The sequence below is a fragment of the Oryzias latipes genome, chromosome 18, assembly GCF_002234675.1.
Source record: "Oryzias latipes chromosome 18, ASM223467v1".
In the NCBI taxonomy this organism is placed as follows: domain Eukaryota; kingdom Metazoa; phylum Chordata; class Actinopteri; order Beloniformes; family Adrianichthyidae; genus Oryzias; species Oryzias latipes.
In genome coordinates, this window is record NC_019876.2 from 14872649 (window position 1) to 14899046 (window position 26398).

Genomic DNA, 26398 nt, shown 5'->3' on the forward strand with positions numbered 1-26398 from the left:
ACATAGAATCTGCGGAGCGGCAGGAGTTCATTAGTAATGCACCTGTGAGTTGTGGGCGGGACCGTTGACGTGGAGCAGCCCCCCTCCTCATTGCTGAAAGCTCTCTGTTTACACACCCCTCACACCCCCAACCTAACATCATATAGCGTTTTTTTTCGTCTGATCCTGTTTCACAGTGACTTGAATAAACACTCGGAAATGCCTTTTTTTTTGGCGTAATAAAAGCTTTGTAGTTTTTGATAAACCTTAAATTCAGCTGTCATAGGTCTCCACCTGCCACCTGTAACATTCAAAATCACCTTTCTTCTCTATTCTACGTCTTGCTTTAACCATCAGATGGTCGTCTTGACCAAATCAAGCTTCAAATCTCCATAGATGCTGCAATACGACGTATATGTTTGCATTCGTTTCCACTTATAACGTACTGTTTCTTGTATAAAAAGCATTTCGATGCTTAGAACAACCATGTGTGCGCTTCTTTTTAAGTTCCAGAGGCCCTACCCTCTTCCTGCACTAGAAAGGTGAGCTGCAGGATGACACCGTAACACAGAGAAAATACACACGAAAAAGCATCACATGAGCTCCAAGTGGACTTTGGTGCTGATAAACTCACTGGAGCTTCTTTTATTGAGTCATTTCGGAAAAAGACTCGACGCTTTTTTATATATTTATTTTTTATGACAACTCCTAACCGTTTCACAAAAAATTGAGGTTAGGAAATGAAAATGCGAGTGCTGCAGCTGCATGCAGCCTCAAAGGTTTAGACTTTCTACGGGGAAAGGAAACTCGAACATCACACGAGCGCTGGGGCCGTCTTTTCCTCTTCATCCGGATTGCTCAACTGCAACCCTGTGCAGGGAAACTATAGGCGAAATGCAAACGTCTGCATTTCCATTGCATAATCGGAGGGTAAAGTGCTTTGCAGCTCTCTGTGTGATCAGGAGAGGAAAAAGGTCAGGAGACTCAAATAAAACTAACACTATACGTTAGCCTAAATGAATAAAAATCTATATTTGTTCGTCTGCCTGAGGTTTTGCTGAGGGAACAGAGATGGGGAACAAGAGGTACTTCCAGCAGCCTTATATAACTCATCAGGCTGAAGAAGCAAAGATGTTTGCTTATTGCTGCCATTACTGGCTTAAGAACCATCATTAACCTTTAGAGCACGGCCTCACCTCTACGTCAGCACCACATCATGTTCGCAGGCGGCTTTTGGCCGCACTGTGTCACCTATTTATTTCCTATTTATTCTAAATCAAATTGTAGGGAGAAGAAGCCTGTGGGGGTTCTACTCACCGCTTTGAACAAAGCCTCATTTGAATTTCTTCACTTTTCAATCAGTCCTGATTGTTAAATGGATTTTTGACTCAGCTAAAGTTGGTACTAATAAGAGCAGATTGCTAATTTGTGTCAAAATGATGTTTTTGAGATGACAAACAGGCTTTGTTGAGGGTTGTAGTTTCAGGGAATGTTAAGCTGATGCCACGGCTGGGTGTGTTCAGACAACTTATTGTATTCCTGCAAGCTCCGAGTTGTTAGTATGCAGCGACTCTGCCGTGAACTTTTCAGATTCCATCTATGCTCCTGACAGCCAAACGCTGAGCACATTCATCCACTGCAAGCTGGAGAAGTTTAAATGACTTACAGGACTGGATAAAATGTCCACCATAAACACATTCCTACCTGCAGGTCATTCCATCAAGAATTCACTATCGTGCTTGTATTTAGGAAAAAAATCTAATGTATTGATCAGAAAAGCATTGAATAGATACAAAAAAAAATATTTACATGTTTTGAAAAAATTGTGCACAATTTAAGGCACATACCTTACAAAATGTTAAGATACTTCTAAATTCTGCTTTGTGATTATTTATTTTGAATAAACTACATTTTATTGGCCTCAAGGTTTGGTTAATCTGTTTTTGTAAAGCCATTAAGGGAAATCATTTGTCAAGATAAGATAAACTGTGCTTTCTTTTACTGAATATCTCACACAAACGTGTTCAGGTTCTGATTCATATGCAGTCTTGTCTCGTCTCGGCTAGAGCCTTAGTCACATGCACCCGTTAACTCGTACACCTGATATAAAAGTGCACTTGGGACACATTTCCATATTTCTAACAGTCAGCGTCTACCTTACCTAACCTTATGTAGTGTTTAAGTGTTGGCCAACACCTGTCGCCCACAGCATGTCCGTAGAAAAACGCGCATCAACATTTTCCCCCTACAGGCTTTACCAAGCCGTCTCCAACCTTGATATTTCATGCGGGCCTCCTGCATGCCCCGTACGGACTTGTCCATTTTTCACCCACAGACGGCCGTATCGACCCGTAAGGGCAGTTTTGTCTAAGGCATTAGTGACAAACCAATGAACAATTTTTGTAATATAATGCAGAAGTTGCAAGACGTTTCTCATAAACACAATTTCGTCTTGCATTCAAAGAGCCACAGCGGCACCATGGTTGGTGGTATTGCTAAACTTGATCAATTTCTGAATTATCAAATACTTAAAATAGTGATCATCCTCAAATCTGGCAAGAGTTAAGTGTTTATCAATGCTTATATTGTTTGGAAACCTTTGTTTTATTGTGGATTCAGTGCCTTTCTTCAAAAGAATTCAACAGTAGGAAAACAGTGGACTCTGCAAAAGTACTTAGCATGGGCCTAAATAACAACAAAGAGTCTTGGGCGTTCACTCTCCCTCCAGACTCTCCAAAGCTGATGGAATATGATGGCATCTATGGGAAGTGACCCCATTCTATGGAGAACCCCACCCTGTAGCGTTCCTGGGCCCACAGCATCCTGTGCTAATGTCCCGGAACCTGCAGACGTTCCTTGTGAGCTCCCTGTCAGCACTTATAGGACGAAGACGTCCTGTGTTAGATGGTTATGGTTTTACAGCTGCTGAGTGAGCCACTGAATCCTTTTTAAAGCAGGGTTTACCACCTAGAAAGGCTTAAAACAGCATTCTTGAACCTTGTAGGGCACAGATGTCACTGAAAACCTAAACGTCGGTATGTGGAGAAACCCAAAACCCAACAGACCTGCCGACTAGCACGCATTTAACAGCTTCTTATCGTATCCTCTTCACAACTTTAGGGTTTGAGCCTTTTTTTTTTTCCATTGCTTAAAGCGCTAAACCATTTGTAGAATCTACAAGCATCCCCCCTCAGCACGCAAACACCTCTCAACAGCCGTCAACACAATGTTCTTCTGCAGTGCATGCAAGCAGGCACTCAAGCAGGGCTTTAAAAGCCTCAAATTGGCAGTGGGGAGGAAATGAAATGCGCTTAACTTTCTTGTTTACTCATTAGTCCCTCCAGGTTCGGGAACAAACAAGTGGAGATGGACACTGAAGAAATAGACGGTTTAGGGGGGGGCAAAGGAAGGAAAGCAGGGGGTTCAGCAAAGGAGGCACGTGTGTTCATGTGTGCACGTTTGCTGTTTCTGTTCCTAATAAAACGGTTCGTATTCATGAGCGGTTGTTGTTCTGGGGGTGGAAGAGGGACGAGTTCTTCTTGTTGGTGAGGCTGTCTTTAATGAGAAGAAGTGGACGGAGCTGGAGCTGCTTTGGGACTCCGTTTGCAGGATCTGAATATGGATCATCACATTTAGTACAAAACAACACACGTAGCAGGTGACGCCATGGCTTTAACGCTGGCTCAGTGTCTGATGGGAAAAGGTGGTTAGATGGAGACACGTGACAAAAATAATAAGTTATGGTTGCAGGAAAACTTCTATGAAGCATAACAGGTACATTAAAATAATGCTTTCACCAAGTCAGTGTTTATTCATTGGCAAAACCCAGCAGCCTTTATAAACCAACTCCGATGAAAATGTTTTGGTTTTTTTTTACGGGTTTTTGTGGCTTTTTCTCATGATGGACATGTATTGAAAAAAAATCAACCTTAAAATTGCATTTCTTTATTCAAATCAATGGGAATCGGGGCAGAGGAAAAATGCAGTTTGGGGAAAAAAAGCGTATTTGCGACGTAGAAAATACGAGTATGTCTTTATTTTCCTCGTCTGAGCAGGTATCGGGATCAAAACTGTACAGCATGTTAGGTTTGGAGTTGCTGGACCCAAAAAGGCAGACGAGGACTTGGTTTGATTTAGTGAGTTTTATTGTAGGATGAAACAGATGATGTTGGGCGTTGGATTTTTGGTGTTGGTCTTGGTTCTTTTGGGTTTTTGTTCTTTGGAGGAGGATTCAGAGTTTCTTGCGAAATTTTGATCTGGAGGCTTGGGTTCTTGTGGCTTCGGTTCTGGTGGCTTTGGAGTGGACGTTGGCTTTGGTGTTGGCTTGGGCGTCGGCTTGGCTTGGTGTGGACTGTGGGCGTTAGCTTTGGCTTGACTTGGCTTGGCTTTGGATTTGGCTTGGGTTTCGGCGTAGGTTTTAGCGTAGACTTCGGCTTTGGCCTTGGCGAGGGCTTTGGCGTAGGCTTTAGTTTGGCTTTGGCTTGGATCGGCGAGTCCTTCATTAGGGCAGACGAACCGACAATGGCTGGAGGGCCAGATGGACTAAATAGGGTCCCTGATTGGATGTTGAACAGGTGTGCGAGACCGGATCATCACGCAGGTGTGCGGGGACGACCCCGACGCCTGACACAGCACCATGGCTATAATATTGCTCATTTTCTGTTGCACCTATGATATTATGCTATTAGTTAAAAAGCCACTGGAAACGCTTTAAAATAAATCGAAAGGTGATTACAGTGGGTCTTTAAGTCTCAGACGCTTCTAGTTCCAGCTTTAAATACCCTGTAAATGCCTGTTTTGATCATATCTATGCAGCATTTTCTTTTAGAAACAAAAACTTAAAGCATGTTTTGATATCCTGTGTGACCTGATAAAGCTTTTTCTTATTGCCTGTAGAGTCGGCAAACCTATTTTCTGTTTGTTGCATGTGTCTACTAGCAACATTAGTAATGGATTAAGGTCAGATTTACCTTCTTTCGAACTAATGTTTATCATTTTAATCATCTAGTGTCGGTAACTGAAGATTAGGAGCTGATAAAATGTGAGAAACTGAAATACTTAAAACTATGTTTTTATTTTTGGTGTTTTACAGCTCGAACATATCCTCTTACGCTTAAAAACAAAACTGTTGTTAATAAAAGCTTGCTCTGTTCTACAACAACCATTTTAAAGACCAGATAGGCGGAAAGTAAAGTTCAAAGTAAAAAAGTTTTGTTTTGATTGCCTTTTTGTTTTTGTAAATCGAAAAGTGGAATTAGCTTCTAGATTCAAGCTCTTGTTTAAATCAGTAATGGAGCCGGGTGCAGTTTCATTTAACTACCAAGAGGGGGCGTGTTGTAAAAGCAGCTCAATCCCACTCACTTAACCCTTGTGCTATCTTAGATGACCCCACCCTTACATTGACGCGTTCTCCCTACCATGACAAAGGTGGATAAAGGTGGAAAGATTTCATGTTATCCATGGACACCAGTGAAGATCATAAATCATTGAAGAAAAAAGGTTCAGAGCACTGTTTAGTGGGTCTAGATGACCCAACTCCCAACGTTAAAGTGCCTAGGATAGCACAAGGGTTACACCATTGACTGTAGATGAGAACTGGACCGAGTTCCCTTAGAAAAAAAGTTACTTCCAGTTCCAACCAAATGACGTCAATTCAGACGTTTTTTTTGTTTTTTTTGTTTTAACCCGATGCGGCAGCAGCCAGTTTGGAAGCAGAAATCGTCAGTAATTTGTTCGAGTCAATATTTCTATGGCAACCACTCTTGACAAACAGGAGTGAGCTCGTTAGAAGGCCACGCCCCTACCACTTGAAAGTTGGCTCTGGAGAGACTGTCAATCAACCGTTCAACTTGAGATCACATCCTGTTATTGAGGCATCCGATTGGTCAGTTTTCAACTTGAATAACTTGCGCTACAGAAATAATATTTCGGAGGAAAAAAAACAAGATTATAATGAACATGTAAAAAAAAGGTATCCCAGTAAGAATGGTTCTTCTGACAAATAGAATGACAAAATAATAACTCTTTATTTCTCAATAGAAGTTAGAAGTAGAAGTAGAAAATAGGTGGGTATGATATAACCAGGCAAGTTTCAACTTTTGTCTTGTTTGTTCAACTATTGAGGTAAAAACTTCTACCTGAGGTCAATAAAAAGTAATAGGTCATGTGACTTTTCTATTTGTCCTTCTCCATTCACATTCAACGGTCTGGGCTTTTATGGTGATCTGGACTTTGTCTAGGATTGTCAGAAACCTTTGAGACGAACTATCATTTTGTGTGAAGGACTAGAAGAAATCTTCTGCATGGAGGTTTACTGGAAAAATATGAGAAGACATTCAGCGCCAGGTCTGCACAGAGATTTGGGATAAATATTTGCTGTGCACATGGGCAGAGTGTACAGTCTGGCCTCAGCCAGACGCGAAACGACCTGCCCACACAAACGGACCCTCCACACTGTCACTGGTTGTCTGTCTGTGCACAAACCCACGTCCAAGCGCACTCCAGGTTATTCCTCTCGAACAAGAAGTGGTTCCACACTTCACAAAACTACAAGTTCAAAGAGTTTTCCCCCTGACTGGAGCCAAGTGCTGCTTTTGGGTAAATTATTGGCTTTCTTTCTAGAATATTTCAGTTAGAATTGGATGTTGTAAACAGTGTTGAAAACGTGTGCTATAATTTGACGCTATAAAAATAAAACAGAGTTGAATTGCATCAAAACCAGTCGAAACCACAGCAGCAATGGGCGGGAGAAGTATTTCTATTAATAATTGCACAATTTATCATCAGACCAGAGCAGAGCCCGGGCGCTGTCATGTGAATGCACACTGAGGCTCTGTGAAACACACATCGGTTTGGTTTTCTAAATACACGTGACAGGATCTGTAAATGCTATCCAGATTCCCCACCGTCAGCCCCACCTGACATTTTGGAGAACCAAAAGTTGCCTGTTTGGCCTCCTTAAAGGGGCAAATGGGGGAATGCTTATTTGTATTTGCTTTATTTGTTATTTTCCAATGAAATAGCCTCACTCTTTGGCTTTAGTTGTATCAAAAGCCTATTTAACATGAATAAAAGACTGCATTTCCAACCTAAACCCAAAATTAGCTTAGGGCTAACGCATTTGAGCAAACATTCAACATGCTAACTTTTGAAAACAAATGTACATATTTTTGTTAACCGTAATTATCGAGCAATATTCGCAAAGGCAATAAAAAATCTTGGCTGGATTTTAAAAAAAAAACAAGGTAAAAAGTTATATGAAATGCAGCTATAGTTAGCATTAGCATGAAAGGATTTAATGTGTTTTTTATAGGTAGAAAAAGTTTGAGAGTAAAACCAAATTTCGAAAATGAAATGTCTTTTTTTTGTCAAAAATGCTTAGTTGTGATTTGACAGTTCTCGTATTTTGTGTGCTTTTAATTTGACATGACCTTTCACCTATTTAGTTCAAAGTGTTTTTTTGTTGTTGTTTTTTGGTGAATAGTCTTCTTTTGGCCGAATGAACAAGCTAATTTAAACTCTAGCGCAGACTTAAACGTCAATTTTGATGCACCTAACATCAAGCAGGGGTCTTCGTTTTACTTTCAAGAGAACCCTGGTATGGTTTGTTTACTACAGTGTGAGTGTAAACAGATATACACATATAGGAAGTGCAAAAAAAAAGAGCAGCTTCCAAACTACATCCATGGACAATAAGCTATGGGTCCCAAACCCCTGGGCCGTGGACCCGTCTCATTCCGTCGTTCCAATTATTTATAACTTCTAATCAAATATCGAAGGACATTTTTATTTTTTGGAAAACTCCTGAATTCTCCCCAACACATCCGACTCATTCTTGACGCATGTCAAGTCGCTCAGTCACGTGTTAAAATCCATCTGCTGCTTTCTTAAGTTTCTTTTCACAGAACCAGTGAGGAAACAGAAGAGCCTATGACATTAAGATAAAATAAAGATGCAGTTAAGACAAAAACCCAGAAATCTTTACTCCAGACTTGAACTTGAACCACAGACCATTGTAATAATGCATAACATTCTGCAGACGACTGTCGAATGCTACAAGGATGCTGCTAACATAGTTACTTAAATGGTGAATTCATATTTATATTTAGAAAATACCAATTATAATTTTTCTTTTTTTTGTATTTATCCGTCGCACCCTAAAAGTCGGACGAGGCTTAAGTTGGTGCTGATGTACTTAGCTTCTACTTTGACAGTCATGGTTTACAGTAAAACCTGCAACACATTTGAACCAGCTGCAGATATTCCACAGAGGAGGATGATGATGAACTTTACCCTCAAAAGTTACGGAAAGCTAGAGGCTAAAAAAAACCAAATTCTTGTACAGGTTAGTCGTTAAACTATTACATAAAACCGGTCCGTGGCCTGAAAAAGGTTGGAGACCACTGCCATAAAAACATATTATCCGTCACGATCATCATGTACGTTTTTTTTATTAATTCGTGCAAAAAGTTTATTGACAAAAGTAAACATTTTTCAGAACTTTCCTCTTTGGATCACAAGTTTCTACTAGCCTGAAAAGATCTCTGGCACTAGTAGTTAGCAAAACAAAGGAATTCTGCTTCTGGCTGAATGTTGTCATTCTGCTGCAGTGAGGCAAAGAAAAAAAGGCAAATGTTTCAACAACAGCTATGCCACTCAGCTGTCTCCTTTTCCGATGGGGAAACGGCTTCTTGTGTTACGCCTCACCCGTCGGAGCGTTGAAGCTGGAGCAGACTGGCCTTCTGGGAAAGCCATTTACACAGAAGTCAATACCCCCCACCTGCTTATCTTATCACCGCATACATCACCACACTCAAAATGCCACCTCCGTGCATGTGTTGGTGTGCGCTGTGCTGGCGGGAAGCAGCCGAACTGGTAAATGCGACACCACGTGAAGTCTAGAAAAATCACGGATTTGAATTGGCAAACATTGGTAGCATCTGAGGGCGTGTGGGAGGGACATGAATGAGATAACGTTCCCAAAAAAAACCCATAGAGTCTCGTTGGCTCGAGCTTTGTGTGTGTTTTGTTCTGGGACAGGATGTCCTATGTCAGCTTTCATCAAAGTTGCTTGCATGTGTTGCACAAAGTTGCCCGCAAGAAGCTTATCTCTACCTTAACACATATATTCTTCCTGGATGTGAATTTGGCTCTTTAAACCTCAGCCTGCTTGAAGAAAAAGCATTTTGAAACATTTGCTGTGTGGACAGAAGATCAGAGGTAGTTTTGTTTTTTTACCAGTTTTATTCAGAAGTAAAGCTGCATTCCACTTGGACGTTGTGTGAGTCAGAAAGTTTAACTTTAAAAGACAAATTACGCTCACAAAGAAATCTTCTTTAGGATACAACTGATGGCTTTGTTTGCAAAACTCCCTTATCATTCATATTGTAGACCGATAAAGTAAATAGTTACTTTTAAAAAGGAGGGGAAAAAAGTATAATTCACATGAATCTTCATGTAAACACAATACATTTGTGTCCGAAACATTTTTAAAGCATCAAGCCCAACTTCTATGTGTAAGAAGCTTAAATCCTATATAAAACACCTTCATGTTGTTGTAGTTTCCCTTTCGGCTTTTCCCATCAGGGGTCGCCACAGCGAACAAGTCGCATGGTAAACTTGGCAATGTTTTACGCCGGATGCCCTTCCTGACGCAACCCTCTCAAAGCAACCGGGCTTGGGACCAGCACAGAAGTAGAGAAGGGAACAGGGAGCAGCCCGGAGTCGAACCCTGGGTTCACGGACGGAAGGCGCCGCAAACCAGCACGAGCTAAACCGGCTCCCTATATAAAACACCTTCATGTGAACAACCTAAAAATGTTAGATTAGCATTACTGGAATAAACTCATAGGTGGCCTATTGTTCAGATTTGGGCTATGCCTATTTCTTTCTGGAATATTCCATTATCGGAACTCTTATTTTAGGACTCTGTACTAGTACTCATTTCTCCCAAATATGCTCCATTGCAATTTATTGTCCCAAAAATACAGTAGGCTACGGTATATGTTGATTTCCCCTTTATGATACTTTTTTTGGCTGCTGCGACTTAGTGTCCGAAAAATATGGCATTCTAGGAAACCTGAGGAACAAGAATATTTTGTTTTCTGCAAATCATTTAAAGATGTAATCAGGAAGATTGCTTTATCGGGAAATTGCTCCTAATTCAGAATATAGTTTGACTGTAAGCTTTCTGGCATGTAGATGATGGTAATATTACCTTTAACTATTTTTTTGGTAATACTTAACATGTAATTAGTTTGAAAACATTTAGGACATTTGTAAATGCAAGAACTGAATATTTTAAGGAGAAATAATAATGTAGATAATAATGTTTTCTCAAAAAGACAAAGGTTTAAATGCAGAGGAGTACAATATTTCCCTGTCATATCAGGAAAAATATGTTCTTATTTAAAGAATGTGCTTTCGCAGACTGGCTGATCTAAAAATACTCTGATGTGAAGCTGCTCTTTGATCTGAGGGCGTTAAAAAAACTTTTGATTTTGTTCTTTTCCATCTGACTTTACAATGCTGCTCTGCCTCTTTCTGTCCCCACACATTCCTCTGTGAATGTATCACACCCTGACAGGCACCCGTTTCTCTGTCCACACATGGCAACAACCATGTTATACCTTCAAACACCATCCACTCCATAGTTACATCTGTTATTGAAACAGTGGAAATAGTCAGACCCTTAAATCTTTCTTTTTTTTCTTTTTTTACGAGTTCTTCATGTACTTTTTGATGCTCAAACCCTACAGACTTCATACCACATATGAACTTCTATCGCACATTCCTTCCTGAATAGATGCCTGGCCGCAACGCTATTGTAGCTGCCGAAAGCATGATTGACTGTGGGTGTGAAAAAAAGAAAAAAAGTATATATGACACCTTTTCCAACATCAAACAATGTCCTATGCAAAGACTCAGGTCTATGCATATTTACAGCAGCTATACACTGCTTTCCACAGATGTGTGAAAACTTTTGTATGTATATATATATATGTGTTAGTTTAAAACATTTATATGAGTGTTCATAGACCCATATATATGGGTAAATAAGTAGTTTTTATCCTGAACACTCATATATATGTTTTAAACTAACATTGTTGTGAGCAAAACTCATCCAAGTTACCATAATTGATACCAATTGTATCTTATATAGTTTTTGCGGATTTTATCAAAGAGTTTAAAAAAACATCTTAATTCCCCCTAAAAATTGTAATATTAGATCATTTATTTGATGTAGTGGTCTTTACGGGGTTAAAAAATTAAAAAAAAAACTTTCAAACTTAAGAAATAGTTTTACTTTATAGGTCTAAAACAGTGTCTCGATTTTTTGATATACATTTGTCCCCCCTCCCCCTCCTGTAGTTTCGAAGCCCACCTTTTTGTTCGTGGAGCTTTAATCCGGGAAATAAAGGGACATTCTCCCTAAATGTAACCAGCTCTGTCATTGGTTTAAACCGCCTTCCATATGTTGTGATGAGACCAATGTCCAGTGGTTTGTTTGTTTAGAAAAACAGTTGCAGTTTTTTTCCGCCAGTGTCTGTTATCTCATACTGTTGCAACTCATTTGACTGGGTTATCTGAATTTGTTATCTAACTAAGTAGGCAATTTCACACAACTTTGAACTCTCGGCTGAACCACACATGTCCTGAAAAGAGTCGCACATCTCTACTGAAGGGTGCTCGTTCTTATCATTTTAAGAACTCGTCTTATAATTTGAGTTTTGATCAAGGAATTTCCATAACATTTATTGCTGGCTTTAGTAGAAAACGTCTATAAAAGTGAACTTTGGTTTTACTTTTATTCTACGAACCAGAATACATTTTGTCAGCTCTCACTTTGTGTGTTTGGAAAAATATTTGCTCAAATGCAAAAAATTGATAGTTGCGCACATAAAAAAGGCATTTCACTGTTTCGTCTTTGTAAACTTGTTATTCGCCCAAATTAAACACAGTGTTTTTAATTGTTTTGCTACCAAATAGGACACTTTCACACTGGACTTTTTGGTCCAGTATGCATCATTTTGCATGTGCGATACCCCATCAAGTTAGCTTGAAAACAGGATATTGTGCATCCTATAGTCTGACACCATTTGGACATTTACAATCATTTCAGCTAACAGGGCCACATACAGACAGACAGACATTTTCTCAAAGCACCGTGTACCTCTCGAAATCATTTTGCCATCAGTAACCACAATCAGAATTATTTAAGGCTTTAAATGCACCTTATAGTATGAAACGTGTTTGTTTGTTTGTTTTTTGCCTCTTTTTAATTCTTTGCTTTGACTTAGAAGGTACAAATGCCAATTTCTTAAGAATTCAGTGCTTGGCCTGTGCTTGTTCAAGTGTTTACTCCTGATGCAATCATTTATGATTTCGAAATAAGACAGACCAAAACAGACAAATAAAGGCTGCATAAATGTCAGCAAAACTAAAAGATGATGTGCTGTGGGGATTCAGATAATGGCATTGCCAGGAACTGCAGCCGTTGTGAAACTCTGCTAAGGGGTTCATTTCCAAATCTTTACACCCACTTTTAAAGTGTTGGACACTCCGATCATTTAAAGGCGCGTCGTGTTAACCATATCTAAAGAGGTGTTTTAATGACCTCACTAGTGCGGTGAAGTGGAGTCTGTGCTCCCAGGGGAAAACATATCTTAATAACTGACAGACTGTCCGGCGTCACTGGAAGAAATTAAATGAGGTGACACAGGAGCCAGTTTTCTTTCTCCAGCTGTCTTGTTGCTGGACCTCGGCTCATGTTGCGCTGTTGTACCTCTTACCCACATGCCTGCTTGCAAGAGAGATGATTTAGTGGATTCAACTCATGTAAAAATGCTGGAGGATTTCAAAAACTGGCCTGAAAACTTGCTGTTAGGAAAGATAATAAAAATATTTTCCTGTAGCTTCATGACTTTTTCTTTACTCCCTGGAAAATTGTGGTTGACTGGTAGGCATAATATTTATGTATAGGATCAATATAATAATGGATATCTAAAAATTACCAATCTTAACCAATTTCTTCTCTAGCCTTTTGTATTAGGGTTTGAAAACTGCCTTTCTGGTTTTTGAAAATCTATTAAGATATTTCATATTTTTTGGCAAATTTCTGATATAGTTTTGTCTTTTTCTTCTAAGGTTTTCAAATTGTGACAGTATTTTAATCATGTTTCTATGTGGCTTTTGCTAATTTATTGTCTCCTAAATCCCTTTCACACCCTGACAGGCTGATTTATAAGATAAATTTGCAAAACTGCAGGTGAAGCATGTAAATTTTTTCCGTCCTCTTTTTTTTTTTTTTTAAGTTCCTCTACTATGGTCAATTTTAGGATTTGTCAGAAGTCAGAGCTCTGTCTCCCCCTCTGGTCAGCAGTGGGAACTGTCTCCAGAGTTTGCACTTCATCTCCTAGCAACCCCAGCACACAGGCTCTAGATGCCAAACACCCGACTTTCATTTGCAATCACTCACAGTATACTTGAGCACTGCACTGAGCCTCACTCAGTGCGAAGTATTTTTTGTGCCACTATGGTCTAGCCGGACCTGAGCTTCTGATTTCCTGACCCTGTTTGGTCTCTGACTCTGCCTGCCCCGACTCTCATCTGGATCCTGACTATTCTCAGTGTTTCTCTGATGCTGTCATGGTTGTTATTGACCCCTGCCTGCCTGCCTGATCATGATTTAGCTTTATGGACTTTTACTTTGCTAATAAACCCCCTCACTACACTCTTTATGAACTTTTCACAGACAGACATAACATTTTTGCTTTTCTCTCTTTTTTTTAAAGTCTCAAAGTTCAAACCATAGAAAAAAAAGTTATTAATATAAAATGTAAACAAAAAAGCAGATTGTGACTGAAGATCTACAGTATATAGATTTGGCAAACTCAACGCATTCTGTACAGGAGACATGGAACGGAGAAGGAGATTGACGAGGTCATTGGCCAGTCAGGATGCAGAACACAGTGCGTTGTTTAAAAAATAAAAATTTGAAATGAAAAAAATCTACAAAACAGCAAGACCACAAAAGGTGAATCGTGATATAACTAGTGACTTTGATGACTAAAGAAAAGCTTAACCGTCCATTCTTTTATAAATGAGTTTCTGCAACATTTTGTGCTCCTGGTGGTTAAACAGTAAGTTGGTGCCAGTGTTCGGCAGCAGAGTCGCCATCAGTATGAATGTGTGTGTGAATGGAACTGTGACTGGAAAGCGCTTTGGGCCGTAAGCGTCCTTTCCCATTTATTTACATTATTTTTCACCTTCACTTTGTTTGATAGAGTTGGAAGCACCACTAAACTTTCTGTAGGACACTCAAAACTTTCCTCAATTAGGAAATGGTGTAGGTTTTTTTTGGTGAATGGTTATGCTCCCTGAAATACAGCTTTACTATAGCTGTTGGCATCAACATTTATTGATCAGCCTCACTATAAATTAAGTTTTTTTTTTCTTTGTTTTTCCTTCAGGTTTTTTGTATTATGCATTTGAAAAATGTTCTTACTTTCTATTTTGTTTTTTCCTTTTCTTGGGGATTGGATTTTACCAAATGGTAAGTGATCACAATCTTCACTCTAGATTTATTTTCAGACCACATTTTGTTCTAGGAGATAATAATTCTGCATCACTTATCGAATTTGGGATTAAGTGTTGGACGAGTCCTAATTCAATTTTAGCAATCCGCATAGATGTTTCTTTGCTTAAATCATGCGTCAAAACTTGACCTTCTGAAAAGGATGTTTTTCATCCCGTTTGTTTCAGAAATGTGATTCTGATCACTACATCCGTTATGGTTGAATAACTTGTTGATGCTGGAATATAAGGGTCCACGCAGTCATTAACCAATTGGATGCTTTTGTTTATTATCCAAGATTTGGCCAAACTTGAACTTAAGAAACATTTATTTGCCAAATTAAAGTCTAAACTTTTTTTTTTTTCGGATTGTTCCAATAAATAATTAATTTTAAATTAAATAAATGACCCAAAACTTGTGACTTGTATTTCAAATTAAAAGTCTTACATTTTCCATCATCTTCTACTGTTCCACTGCTTGTTTTTATCCTCTCTTGTATCATTTTTATGGAGCATCTACTCCAGATCTGTCCTATGAAATACTATTTAACTCCAAACCCAACTGACCGGTGGACTCAGTGACTCTGTCTTGTGGGAGCTTCGGCGGTATAAAATGACAGACTGACACACTCGATTTATGAGCGCAGAACAGGGTGGCTTTCAGTTTTAGGCCCATTGCGACTGAGATGCCGTGTGAACTCTCCTCATAGGACACGCATGAACACACTCCAGAGAAACACTACGCGAATAGACGGGAAGCAGCAGAAGCAGATCCTTCGTGGTTGTAATGGCTGTGTGATCGCCAACGGGGAAAAGAAGGAACACACGCTGACAGCCGCCTGTCCGGTCATTGTTCCATCGATTTGTTCACAGATGGAGAAACGATGTGCGGAAATGAATGAGTTCTAGAAGGAGGACAGGCGCCCAGCGAGGGTCCAGACCCAATGGTCTGAGTCACTTTGGGAAAGAAAGAAACTAAAATCAGATTAGACGAGCCAAAAGTGGAAAGATTTAATCGTAACATCTAACTCAGAACATTAGATTGGAGCACTATTATAGCTTCTGCGTTATTTTCTCTGTCTGTAGTGGGGAAAAAGCAGTTTTGAGGGGATTGCCATGGTTAAAGCATTTCTCCCTTCTGCTGCTTTGTGTTTCTACGGCGACGTTCTCCTGACCGTCTCCTCTGGATGCTCCGCTTGGATGACTTGATGTTTTTGAGCGGCTGAAGCTGAGCTTCCTTCTGCCGGCTGGCGGCCATCGCCTGTGCCCGGGGAGGACTAAATATAGCTCCCTGCACCAGGACGAAGACAAGCTAGAGAGAATGGGAGGCGCATAAATATAGAGTACCCCACGCACAATTACAGAGTTGAGCGTTTGCTGGGAAATTTCATGCTCAGGGGCGGGGAACTTATGCTAGGCCTGCTCTGTTTAGAAGGGTTGTTTTGTGTTCGTTTTGCTTGAAGTACGAAGAGATCCTTTGTTGTTAGTCATCAAATTTTGACAGAGGGCAACCAAGTTTTTGTTTCACAGCTTTTAAACTCCTGTTTTCAGCTCAAATTGTTGGAGTTACTGTTAAAGTCCCACTCCGATCATCTTTTTGATCCATTTTCAAAGCGTTCCCAGCGGTCCTTCAATTATCATGATGTTGTTTTTAGTCAAAATCAAAAACCTGTGTTGTTTTCCAGGACCTAGTTTTTGTAGAGCTGCAGGAGTTCATTAGAAATTTTGTGGACAGAAACGTTGGCACGGAGCAACCCCGCCCCCTTTCCCATCATGCATTGCTGAGAGAACAGAAAGCATAAATTGATTTAAAATGATCCTGTGTAATTTTTTGGTCAGACTTCCATGGTCTCCTAGGTAGTGGGGTTTGTAAAGATTGTAATTCTTTTCAATTGACTATTTTTCTTATATTAATTCTAATGTTTTCACTCAGTTTCTGTACAGGTTAAACCACAATGAGCACTTACAGCCTGTTCTGCCTATGCAAGATATGTGAACTTTGATGTCAACATCTTCAAAGAAACTTTAATTTACAAAATTACAGAAAAGCTTTGGTCAATTTGTCCACCAGAGTTCTATTTTTCATTCATTTAGCTGTTTATGTGTCCTTAAACTTGTCTTCTGTATCCAATAAAATGTTACTAAACAACAAATAGTTCCAGTTCACGATTTCAGGTCTGAGGGTGGCTGCAGGCAAAAGCCGCGAGGCGACTGAAGTGTTTACGACTAGGAAGTTGGCACTTCTGTCCTAAGCATCAGTGCAATAGGAAACCTGGCAGGAGCATTAAGCCTTAACCCTTTTAATTGAAAGCGGAACATGCAGGGAAGTTTAAAATGAGTTCCGGTCAGAGCAATTAGACCAAGAGATGTCCTCGAAAAAGGTGAAACAGGTTAATGTTAGTATGCACGGACTGAACTTTATTTTTATAGAAAAACAAGTAATTGTTGGTTTGAATTAGAGTTGGAGAATATTGAATCACTGTATTAAAAAACTTTTATATATCAGTTTTTTTAATGTTTTTGCTGTTAAAGTTATAAACTTACTGAACAAATTTTAATACAAAAAACAAAAACAAAGTGCTGCTTTTAAAGTTTCTCCCTTTAAAAAAGCTGCTTATAACTTATTAATACCTAAAACTAGACATGTGATGGGTTTAGTAAATAGAAAATAATTGAGAGTCCTAATGATACATCAAAAAGGGTTTTAGCATAATTACAGTGACACAACTGTTAAATAAAGCTAACTTTTTCTTTAATTTTTTTTGTTTATTTTCTTGCAAAGAAACGGCTTTACTATTTTTTAATGTACATGTTTCTAATTTCATTTGTGAAGGTTCTCCTTTTATTCAGTTTGGCGACTAAAATCGACGTCATTCAGTTAGAGCCGGAAGTAAAACATTTTTTATGGGTGAAGTCAAATTGACTCAGTCCAGTTCTTATATAGTCAATGCTAAAAAGTATTACATTGGAGGAATACCCTTGAATATATTTGGCATAGCTTTATTGTCCAACCTGTTTTTATTGTAACTAGTCCTAAATCCAGTGGCTCTGTTCAACCCAGTTTGTTGGCATCAAAACCGTTTGCAGTAGCTTCCAAAATCAACCTTAAAACAAGAAGATACAGTAGATGAGATCTGCATGTGTGAGTGCAAACATTTGACTTTTACTTTTATTATCGTAATGCCTCTGCTCACTGCAAGGCAAGCCCCAAAACATCAAGTCAGGTGCATTATGGGAGATGACATTTTCTGTGGTTTTGCTCCAGTTTTGACTGTTTGTTGAGGTTTTAGTTGTTGGAGTTGTGTGTTAGGTTTGTTGGGTTTTTTTTTCAGTTTGTGGTGTTGTGTTGGTTGAAATGTTGTTGCTGCATCCCTACATAAGGACTCTGCGAACACAGTTGATCTGTGTGTCTCACAACCTGCACAACAATGATGTATGTTTAGAGTACATTCAACCGTGGTGTTGTTTCATGAAGTTGAAGAGGTTATAAGTATTTTGGCAGTGATTTCCAGCCCTGCTGATATCCAGATTTGGTTAAAAGTGAAATAATTTATAAAAGTCTTTAATATCCTGGAGCAACAAAAAAGTATTTAAAAAAAATGTTTAAATGACTAGTTTTTAAGTAGTTTAATGGGTCTCATTAAAGATTGACATTGATATTGGAAAAGCAAGTTTACCTTGCCTTGAGCAGATTCCTACAAACTGATAAAAATGCATTTCTCTCCAACTGTTTCTCTCGCAACCAATTTGTGTTTCTCCCGTTGACTGTATGTGAGAACTGGACTGAGTGAGAGTAAGTGTCATCCACAGAAAATGGCTTACTTCTGGCTCTAACTAAAGTCAATTTAGTTGCCATTGTATAGTGATATGGACATGTTGGAGCTAGACGACATCAGTAAACAGCGATTGGTCCGAGTTGGTCTGTGTCTACATTTCTATGACAACCACTCTCGCCAATCAGGAGTGAGCTTTTTAGAAGGCCACACCCCTACCACTTAAAAGCGGGCTCTGGAGAATTTGTCAATCAATGCTTTGAACGTTTGATGCAAGGCCATCTACTTTTACTGAGGCATTTGATTGGTCCGTTTATAACTTGAATAACTTGAACTACAGCAAAACCCGTGTTTGCATGAACACGTTAAGAAAAGGTAGCAGAGCAAGAATGGTTATTCTGACGAACTTAATGACTGAGTGACGGCTGTTTATTTCTCTATACAAGTCTATAGGATTTCTGGGGTTTTTTTGTGGAAACAGCAAGTACTTCCTATTTGAAACTCCAGGGGTAAAGGGGTCACTCAGTCCAGGTGTCATATGTAGTCCATTGTTACTCCCAGTCAAGAAAAACAAAACTTAACAGGAAGTCCCGCCTACTCTTGTTGCGCTGGTGATGTTGAAATCTGAATAGCAGTCATTGTGTGCACCCATCTAACAGTTTCATCACTGACTAGTGCACAGATTTGAGGTTAAATCCATAAACAATCATTACTTTGATCCTGTTGGGTACGTAGTGTTTTCGTTACATTATAAAGTCTTTTGTGTGGATAAAGATAAGACCAAAGCGATATAAACATATGTTTATGGGCGGCAGTTATCTCATAGACTCTAAAAGAGGTCATCTCAGGGTGTCATAGACTTCAGTCAAAACAATTTTTTTATATCAAATCGAAAACGTTATAAAAACAAACATTTGCAATGATACTGACAAAAAAAAACACCGAAAGTTCAAACATCAGAACCATCAATGAAGAAAGGTTTTTGCCCAGAAATGCGCAATTTGTAGAGGCTTTAATCCTTTTTAAGAGGGTTTTAAGCCTTTTGTTAATAATAAACCTACAGATTGAGTGTTTAAAACCTGTTAGGACTTGTAACAAAGAGGTCTGCATCTATAATTTTACCGTTTCACACTGACAACCAGTGATTTAAGTAGAAGTGCACAGCTGCAGAAGGACAGATGGCTGCACGATACCATGTGATTTGGGACTCCTGCCTCCACACCAGCGCAGGATGAATTATCATCGGCTCCCAATCCCCATTAATCCCCATCAACTGTGCAGGAATTGCCAGCACAGACCGTTTAGAGGGAATATTTGCCGCAGCGGTTTGTTGTTAAACGTACCTGTGTGTTCAAATGCTGGACATGTGACCACACGTTAAGCGTGTGCTATGTTGGCACACACTCTAAAACCCATATTTGTGTGTAAGCCTATAGCAGTGGATACCCTCACTTTTCTCCTTCCTGCTGGTCCCTTTATTTGTTATCTTCCTGTGTGAATTGGAGTCTTTTTCTGGACACTATTTTATGTTGCTGTTGTCCGTTTCAGGGTTACAGTGAGCCAGAACGGATAAGCAGACGCTGATACATTACACAATATTTTAAAATGAAGTTGATAAGGAAGAAGGCATCATATAATCATGTCATAATATTTATTTTTTTCCTTCATATCTTTGATATTGTTTATTAACTTCTGCGCCCTCTTCTATGTTCTTGTTCCTCCAGAGAGCTGATGTCAGGGGCTCGCCTTTGAGGACACGACCTGGTACCGCTCAAAGCGCTTCAACACTCCCGTTTCTTTTGTGACAGCCAATCACACGGAGAGGACAGCTGGACCCGATGTTACCCTGAAGCACTTTGACAGACGCCGATGAAAAAAAAAAAAACTATTTTTTTTAATCTCTTCACTTTCATCTGTCTGGTGGAGCAAACCAACAGGGATGTGTGCCAAATGACATTCTTTAAAAGAAAAGAATTACAAAAAAAAAAAAAAAGTATTTGCTGCTCCCATTCTTGTACTAAAAGCCAATGACAGGAGGGTACAAAAACAGACAAAAGTGCTTTTCGTTTTATTTTTGTTTTTACCTAATTAAAAAACCTTGAATGGCAAAGAGAATAATCTGTCTAAATTCTGTGTGAAAATAGATCCTAAATGGAAATATATGTCAAAGTGCCTAATTTTTCATGTAATGATCATTTTCAAAATTAATCAGACTAAAGCATTTAATTATATTTTTTCATGTTTGATTTGATATATTTCAAAATCAAATAGTGCTTAGAAATGTCCGTTAGCGGATACCGCGTTCATGCTAGCTAGAAAATATCTTTAGACAAACTTTAAAAGAATGCATATTTTAATTTGCAGAAGCGAGCGCCAAAATCTAACATTAAAATGGTACCAGCAATTTGCTAGCAGTTTTCTACTATGAGAAATATTAGCATGGTAGCTGTTAGCATTCTTTCTTAGCATTGTTTGCATAAAAGCCTCTTTCTTTTTGACCTTTTAATGAGCCATAAATGAAAGTATTAATTAAAGACAGGCTTGAAACAAAATGGCGCTCGTAGCAGGGAATGCATCTGTCTGCTTGCTAGCTCTAAGCCAGCAAGATCAGATTAACATATTAGCATCGTGTCAGGACGTAAATTCACTGTCCTGCTGACCCCAGCTCAGGGTTAGGCCCCCTGATATAGAGCCAAGCAATCCTATTAGTGATATTACCTTCAGACACTCATTTAATCCGTTTCATCTCAGGGTGCTAAATAAATAACATGAGGTACAAACAGCTGAGGACAGACAACCGATCATTAGCTATGCTAATGCTAGCTTTATCGCAGTCAGCACACTACGTTTCAGCGCTTGGAAACAAACAAACTCAACAATTTGCTGCAGTTATGTTACACAACTCAGAAGATTTGTGTTATATTTGATCAAATGTAAACCCTATGCTTTCTGTCTGTAGCTTAGGTCAATCTTTGCTATGCATTAGCACTTAAGTGCCTGTCTTTTCCTGTCTGTCTAGACCGTTTTAACAACTAGCCATAAGTAATACCGTTTTTCTAAGAGCTTATATCAAGTTTAATTTTTGGGCTGTACAGTTCTCGTGAATCAAATCTTTGTGTGTTTTAGGGTTTAACTTGCCACGATGGTCCTAATCTAAGGATATTTTTTTTTGTGTTTTGTTTTTTTGTAGCAGCCAAACACCAATTGGTTCTCACATCAGAATGCATTATTTTAATTTTTGTGTGTGTGTGTGTTGCAATCTCCTGAAGAACTCTTGACAGCGAGGAGCGCGAACTGTGACATATCTGATTCTCTGGGAAGAAAGTGTAAAGACTTGCAGATGCTTTACCATTAAACTAGTTTTTGCCAGAGGCTTAATCGTGCATGATGAAAGAGAAAAGCCATCATGAAAAACAACAACGTGGACTTGTGTGTAGCTTTATACTGTACTCTTGTGTTTCTCTATCTCTTCTGACTCTCAGAGCTTCATCGCGCTTCTTTGTTCAGAAGAAACCTTTCAGTCAAGTGATTCGTAGACACATTAATTTAAGATTTGTGACCAGCAGATAAACACCTACAATTGTTTTTTTTATATATATATATATATATATATTTTGGAGATGTTCTCATGTCAGCCAAATGCTTAAAGGTACTTGTAGTCTCTAGAGGAAGCAAACAAAAGCCGGCTATCTGTTCGTGACGAGCAAACTTAATGGTTATGCCGTGTGGAGCCCCCCGCTATGCCCTGAGCTCTCTATGAACACTTTAAAATTGCCTGCAGCCCGGAAAATTTCGTACGTGGCTGCCTCTCGATGGTCACAGCCTCGTGCTAGAAATCATGGGAGAGCTCAGGGAAAGGTGAAGCAGAGGGGAGAGTTGAGTTCAGCCATTCAGATGTCTGTATGTTTTCATTCATTGTTGGCTAATTTAAATATGCTCGTGTTGCAAAATGGTACTGCTGCTGTTCTTCTTTTCTTTCTTTTTTTATTGATTTATCTATTCCTTTGAGGGATTGGACCCTCTCTTTTTTTGGAGATTTGTCATTGATGTAGAGGGTTTTACTTCTGTTGCTTTAGAAAAACAAATTTGTCCAAAAAAAACCAACAACAACAAAGAGACTTGTTTCTTTTTTTCTAAAACAAGCTGCTGAATTGGAAGCAGTTGGTAAAATTTGCCTTTTTTTAAATTATATCATACTGTATAAAAGGCACACCGAAGTATAAGGCACATTAGGGCAAACAAAAGAGTCGGAGATAAATCTGTCAGTCAGACTTTATTAACTGTGTTCTAGTCGTTCTGGAACTTGTTTGTAACACGCTACATGTTAGCCACGTTAGCATTTTTACAGTGCTGTAACTCCCAATCTTGTTAGCAACACATGGTAAAAAAAAAGTCCAATCGGGCTGCATGTTAGCCACATTAGCATATTAACAGTGACAGCCCAACTTGTTTGGAACTCGTAAAAAAAACAACAAAAAACTTACCGACATTTTGAAAGAGCGCCATGTTCCTCTCAAATTTGCTGCGATGTCGGTAAACACGAGCAGAATTAACCTGGGTTTTTAAAAATATTTACAACTAAAAATGATCTTACCAAGAATTCATGTTTTGAGGAAAAAAAAATTCTATTCATTAATGTTGCGTTCACACCGAATCAGGGAGCCTTCGAGTTTCAATGTTAAAGTCATCGTACAGATGCGATCAGAGATCATGCACTGCTATTTGGGTGACAAATTGATGGCCAAAAAATCTGAGCTTTAGCAAAAAAGACGCGTCAACTATTCAGGGACTTAGCTTTGGCCCGTGACGTGTTGATGATGTGATCAGTGGGTGGAGTTCCAAAACCAACATGGAGAAGAATCTGAACGTCCTCCTCCTGAACCTCATAATAGTTTTCTCTTTTCCATCGAAACAACAATATAATAATAAAAAAAACTGTTTATTTTTATTTTTTCCCTACTCGGATGCGGGGCAGCAAGTCGTTGAACTAGGTCACAGAGAGATGGAAGCTGCGCCGAAAGCGACCATCATTTAGACGCAGCTCCTGCAGTTGATGGCGAACTTTATCGTTCTGGGAGAGTCTCTGAATGATGTCATGAACCCAGACATGGAGACGTGATCACCGAAGCTTTTGTGGAACTCTTCAGAAGAAATCAACATGATCTGTCAACATAATCCATGTTTTCCATGTATTGTAAATGAGATGTCTACTCAATGCCTTCTATAGTTTTAAGGGTCAAAGTCATCCAACGCAAATTTCCCACAAAAATCGTGTTTTGTATTCTCTAATCTAAGATTATTTTGCTTTTGTACAACTTTCTTGATAAGATTATTTTTCTTGAAAAACAGAAAATGGGACGATTTGTCTTGAAACAAGGGCCTTTTTACTTTCTTAACCCTTGTGCTATCTTGTGGGGTCAAAATGACCCCACCCTTACATTGAAGTGTTATTCCTACCATGATAAAGGTGGAAAGATTTCATGTAATCCATGGACATCAGTGAAGATCACAAATCATTGAAGGAAAAAGGTTTAGCCACTGTCTAGTGGGTCTAGATGACCCAACTCCCAACGTAAAAGGGCCTTTGATCGCACAAGGGTTAAAATTGGGTTTTTGCAGTGTAGTTAATGTGAGGCAAGTACAACAATGTGGGGCCTCAAGCTTGTACACACACCACAATGTTACCCTGTGTCGGGCAAAAGACCATGGCCTGATGACTGTCCACAGAAGTCTTTTGCTCACTTTTACCCCTCCCATTGATAAGATCGCTTGCACTCAAGCACAGCCGCTTGCCGCTCAACTTACCGGGAATTTGACCAACACGCTGTTGGTAAAGTGAGCTCAAAGAGCTCCTTCATGCTCTCGTTTCACCCCACCTTCTCTCAGCACTTGGTTTAATTAAATCTGACTTTTTTTCTTTTTTTTTTTCGATCTGGAAAATCTGTGCTCCTCTCGATTCTTGTTTTCATGTTTTGGATTCTTGCATCGTTGTTGGGCATGGAGGGAAATTTAATCTGAGCTGTTTAGTTTTCTTCCATTTTTCACTTGCTCTGATCCTTGGAGAATTCAAAACCGATTCAACAAATAATGATGTGTATTTTAAAAGAAAAAAAAAAGGAAACTCTCTCCGTGTTGTCATCTAAAAAAAGAACTATTTCCCCACAAATTCTTTAGATCTAAATAACAGGGAGTTGCTGTGGGACAAGTGTAGGTGCTGATGTTGTGAAGACCTTGAATGTGCTTTTATCTTCAGTCTAGAAAGACGAGTGAAGTGAAGCGTTGAAGGGCTGCTGGGTGGGAGCCAAGGCAAGGGGACACCAAGTGCAGCCACAGGGATGCAGGCTGGCCTGGAGCCAATAGGTGGACCCGTCGTCTGTTATGTGCAGAGTATCACCTGATGCTTTGTAAAACTGACACTTTTGTAAAGACATGTACTGGTTAAACCTGCACACTCGCCTATATTCAGAGCTTGTATGGATTAATCCGCCATAATGACCAGCAGACATACGTGGGATCTCCTCTACAGCGTTTGATCATTTTCACTTCATCCTGCCGTTCCCAGAGCTGTCGGCTTTAAAAGATGAGATGAGAAGCTCTAAAGTTCAGCACTTATGTTCACAGGGGTCAACTAACGTGTTTCATTTTACATCATATGGAGAGAATTAACAGGTTGTTCACAAAACCGGCTAATGTTCTGCTTTTATTCAACAGGTTTTGGTTTGTTTTTTTTGTGCTTGTCGCCTAAAACTTTTTGAACAAATGTCACTTTGCAAACAGGTACAGGTTACTGATAGTTTGCCAAATATAAAATAAAGATCAAAGTTGTTGGTATAGCATTTTGTTTTAAACAAATTTATTATGCAGTTGTGTACACGTTCCCCTTTTTCTTGGCTGTAAAAAAATTCCCCATTTTACAGACGGTGAAGAGGAATGCAGCTGCTTTCTTGGAGGTTCCTTTAGTCGTGATGACCTTTGGCCCATCAACTGGTATCAATAGTAGCTCCGCCCAAACGGGTCCACTGCATTTTCCTATGGACCTACAACTAACCAAAAATGGTACGGTCTATTTTATAATGGAAACGCTCAAAATAGTGGGCCGGACTGGACTGTACCGCTCAGTGAAAACGAGGTTTTATTGGCCCTGTAACAGGCCGGCGACCTGTCCAGGAGTTCACCCCGCTTTCACTCAACACTAGCCAGGTTAGGCTCCAGCAGCCTCGTAACCCCGAAAGGGAAACATCGGGTTATGAAGATGGATAGATCGATGAAGGGTTATCTTATCTCATCGAATAAAATGAGAACTGACTCATCCAACAAACCCCCTAGTGGTTATTTAGTGAACTGACCTGGTTACATTTTTGAAAATGCTTTATCTTAACCCTGGTGCTATCCTAGGCACTTTAACATTGGGAGTTGGGTCATCTAGACCCACTAGACAGTGCGCTGAACCCTTTTTCTTCAATGATTTGTGATCTTCACTGGTGTCCATGGATTACATGAAATCTTTCCACCTTTATCCACCTTTGTCATGGTAGGGAGAACACGTCAATGTAAGGGTGTGGTCAACTAAGATAACACAAGAGTTATAGTTCAATTTGTTTCCGTTTAATTAAAATTTCTAATTCTATATCAGTTTATAATGTCTCTTCCTACAAATTCGCTTGATTACCTGTTTTTAATGCACAACATAAGTCTAGAACATTCCAAAGACCTAATTAGAAATGGACTGAATGCAGTTTGATTCATACATTTGGAAATGTTTCCCTCAAACCGATGAACAGTGGAGTGTTTTTTTAGCATGGAAGGCTGATGCGTTCAAGCATCCCTGAAGAGTGTAGGGAAACAGGCGTCATGAACATGAAAGAGGATCCTAGGAGAACCAGGACGGTTCATGAAGTCCAGTACAGATAAATCCTGGTAAATGTGTTCTGACGAGACCGTTTCTAGAAAAAAAAGCAGCATGTACACCTCTGTTGAGTGCTGCAAATACACCCAAAAGTCATTAAAGATGTGTGCTCGGCTGCTACGAAGGGGCGGAGAGTACACTTTTATGGTTTTACACCAGGCGATGG

At 39.4% G+C, this 26398-nt stretch overlaps 1 protein-coding gene across 1 annotated transcript in view; it reads left to right on the top strand.

Moving 5' to 3' along the window:
* Positions 1 to 22440, top strand: part of LOC101163034 (insulin receptor substrate 1-B-like) — a 59430-nt gene extending 36990 nt beyond the window's left edge. The window contains exon 4 of the mRNA XM_023948936.1: positions 20051 to 22440. Within this exon, the coding sequence (XP_023804704.1) occupies positions 20051 to 20058 (8 nt within the window). The 3' untranslated portion in view covers positions 20059 to 22440. The remainder of the gene's footprint in view (positions 1 to 20050) is intronic.
* Positions 22441 to 26398: the final 3958 nt, after the last annotated feature.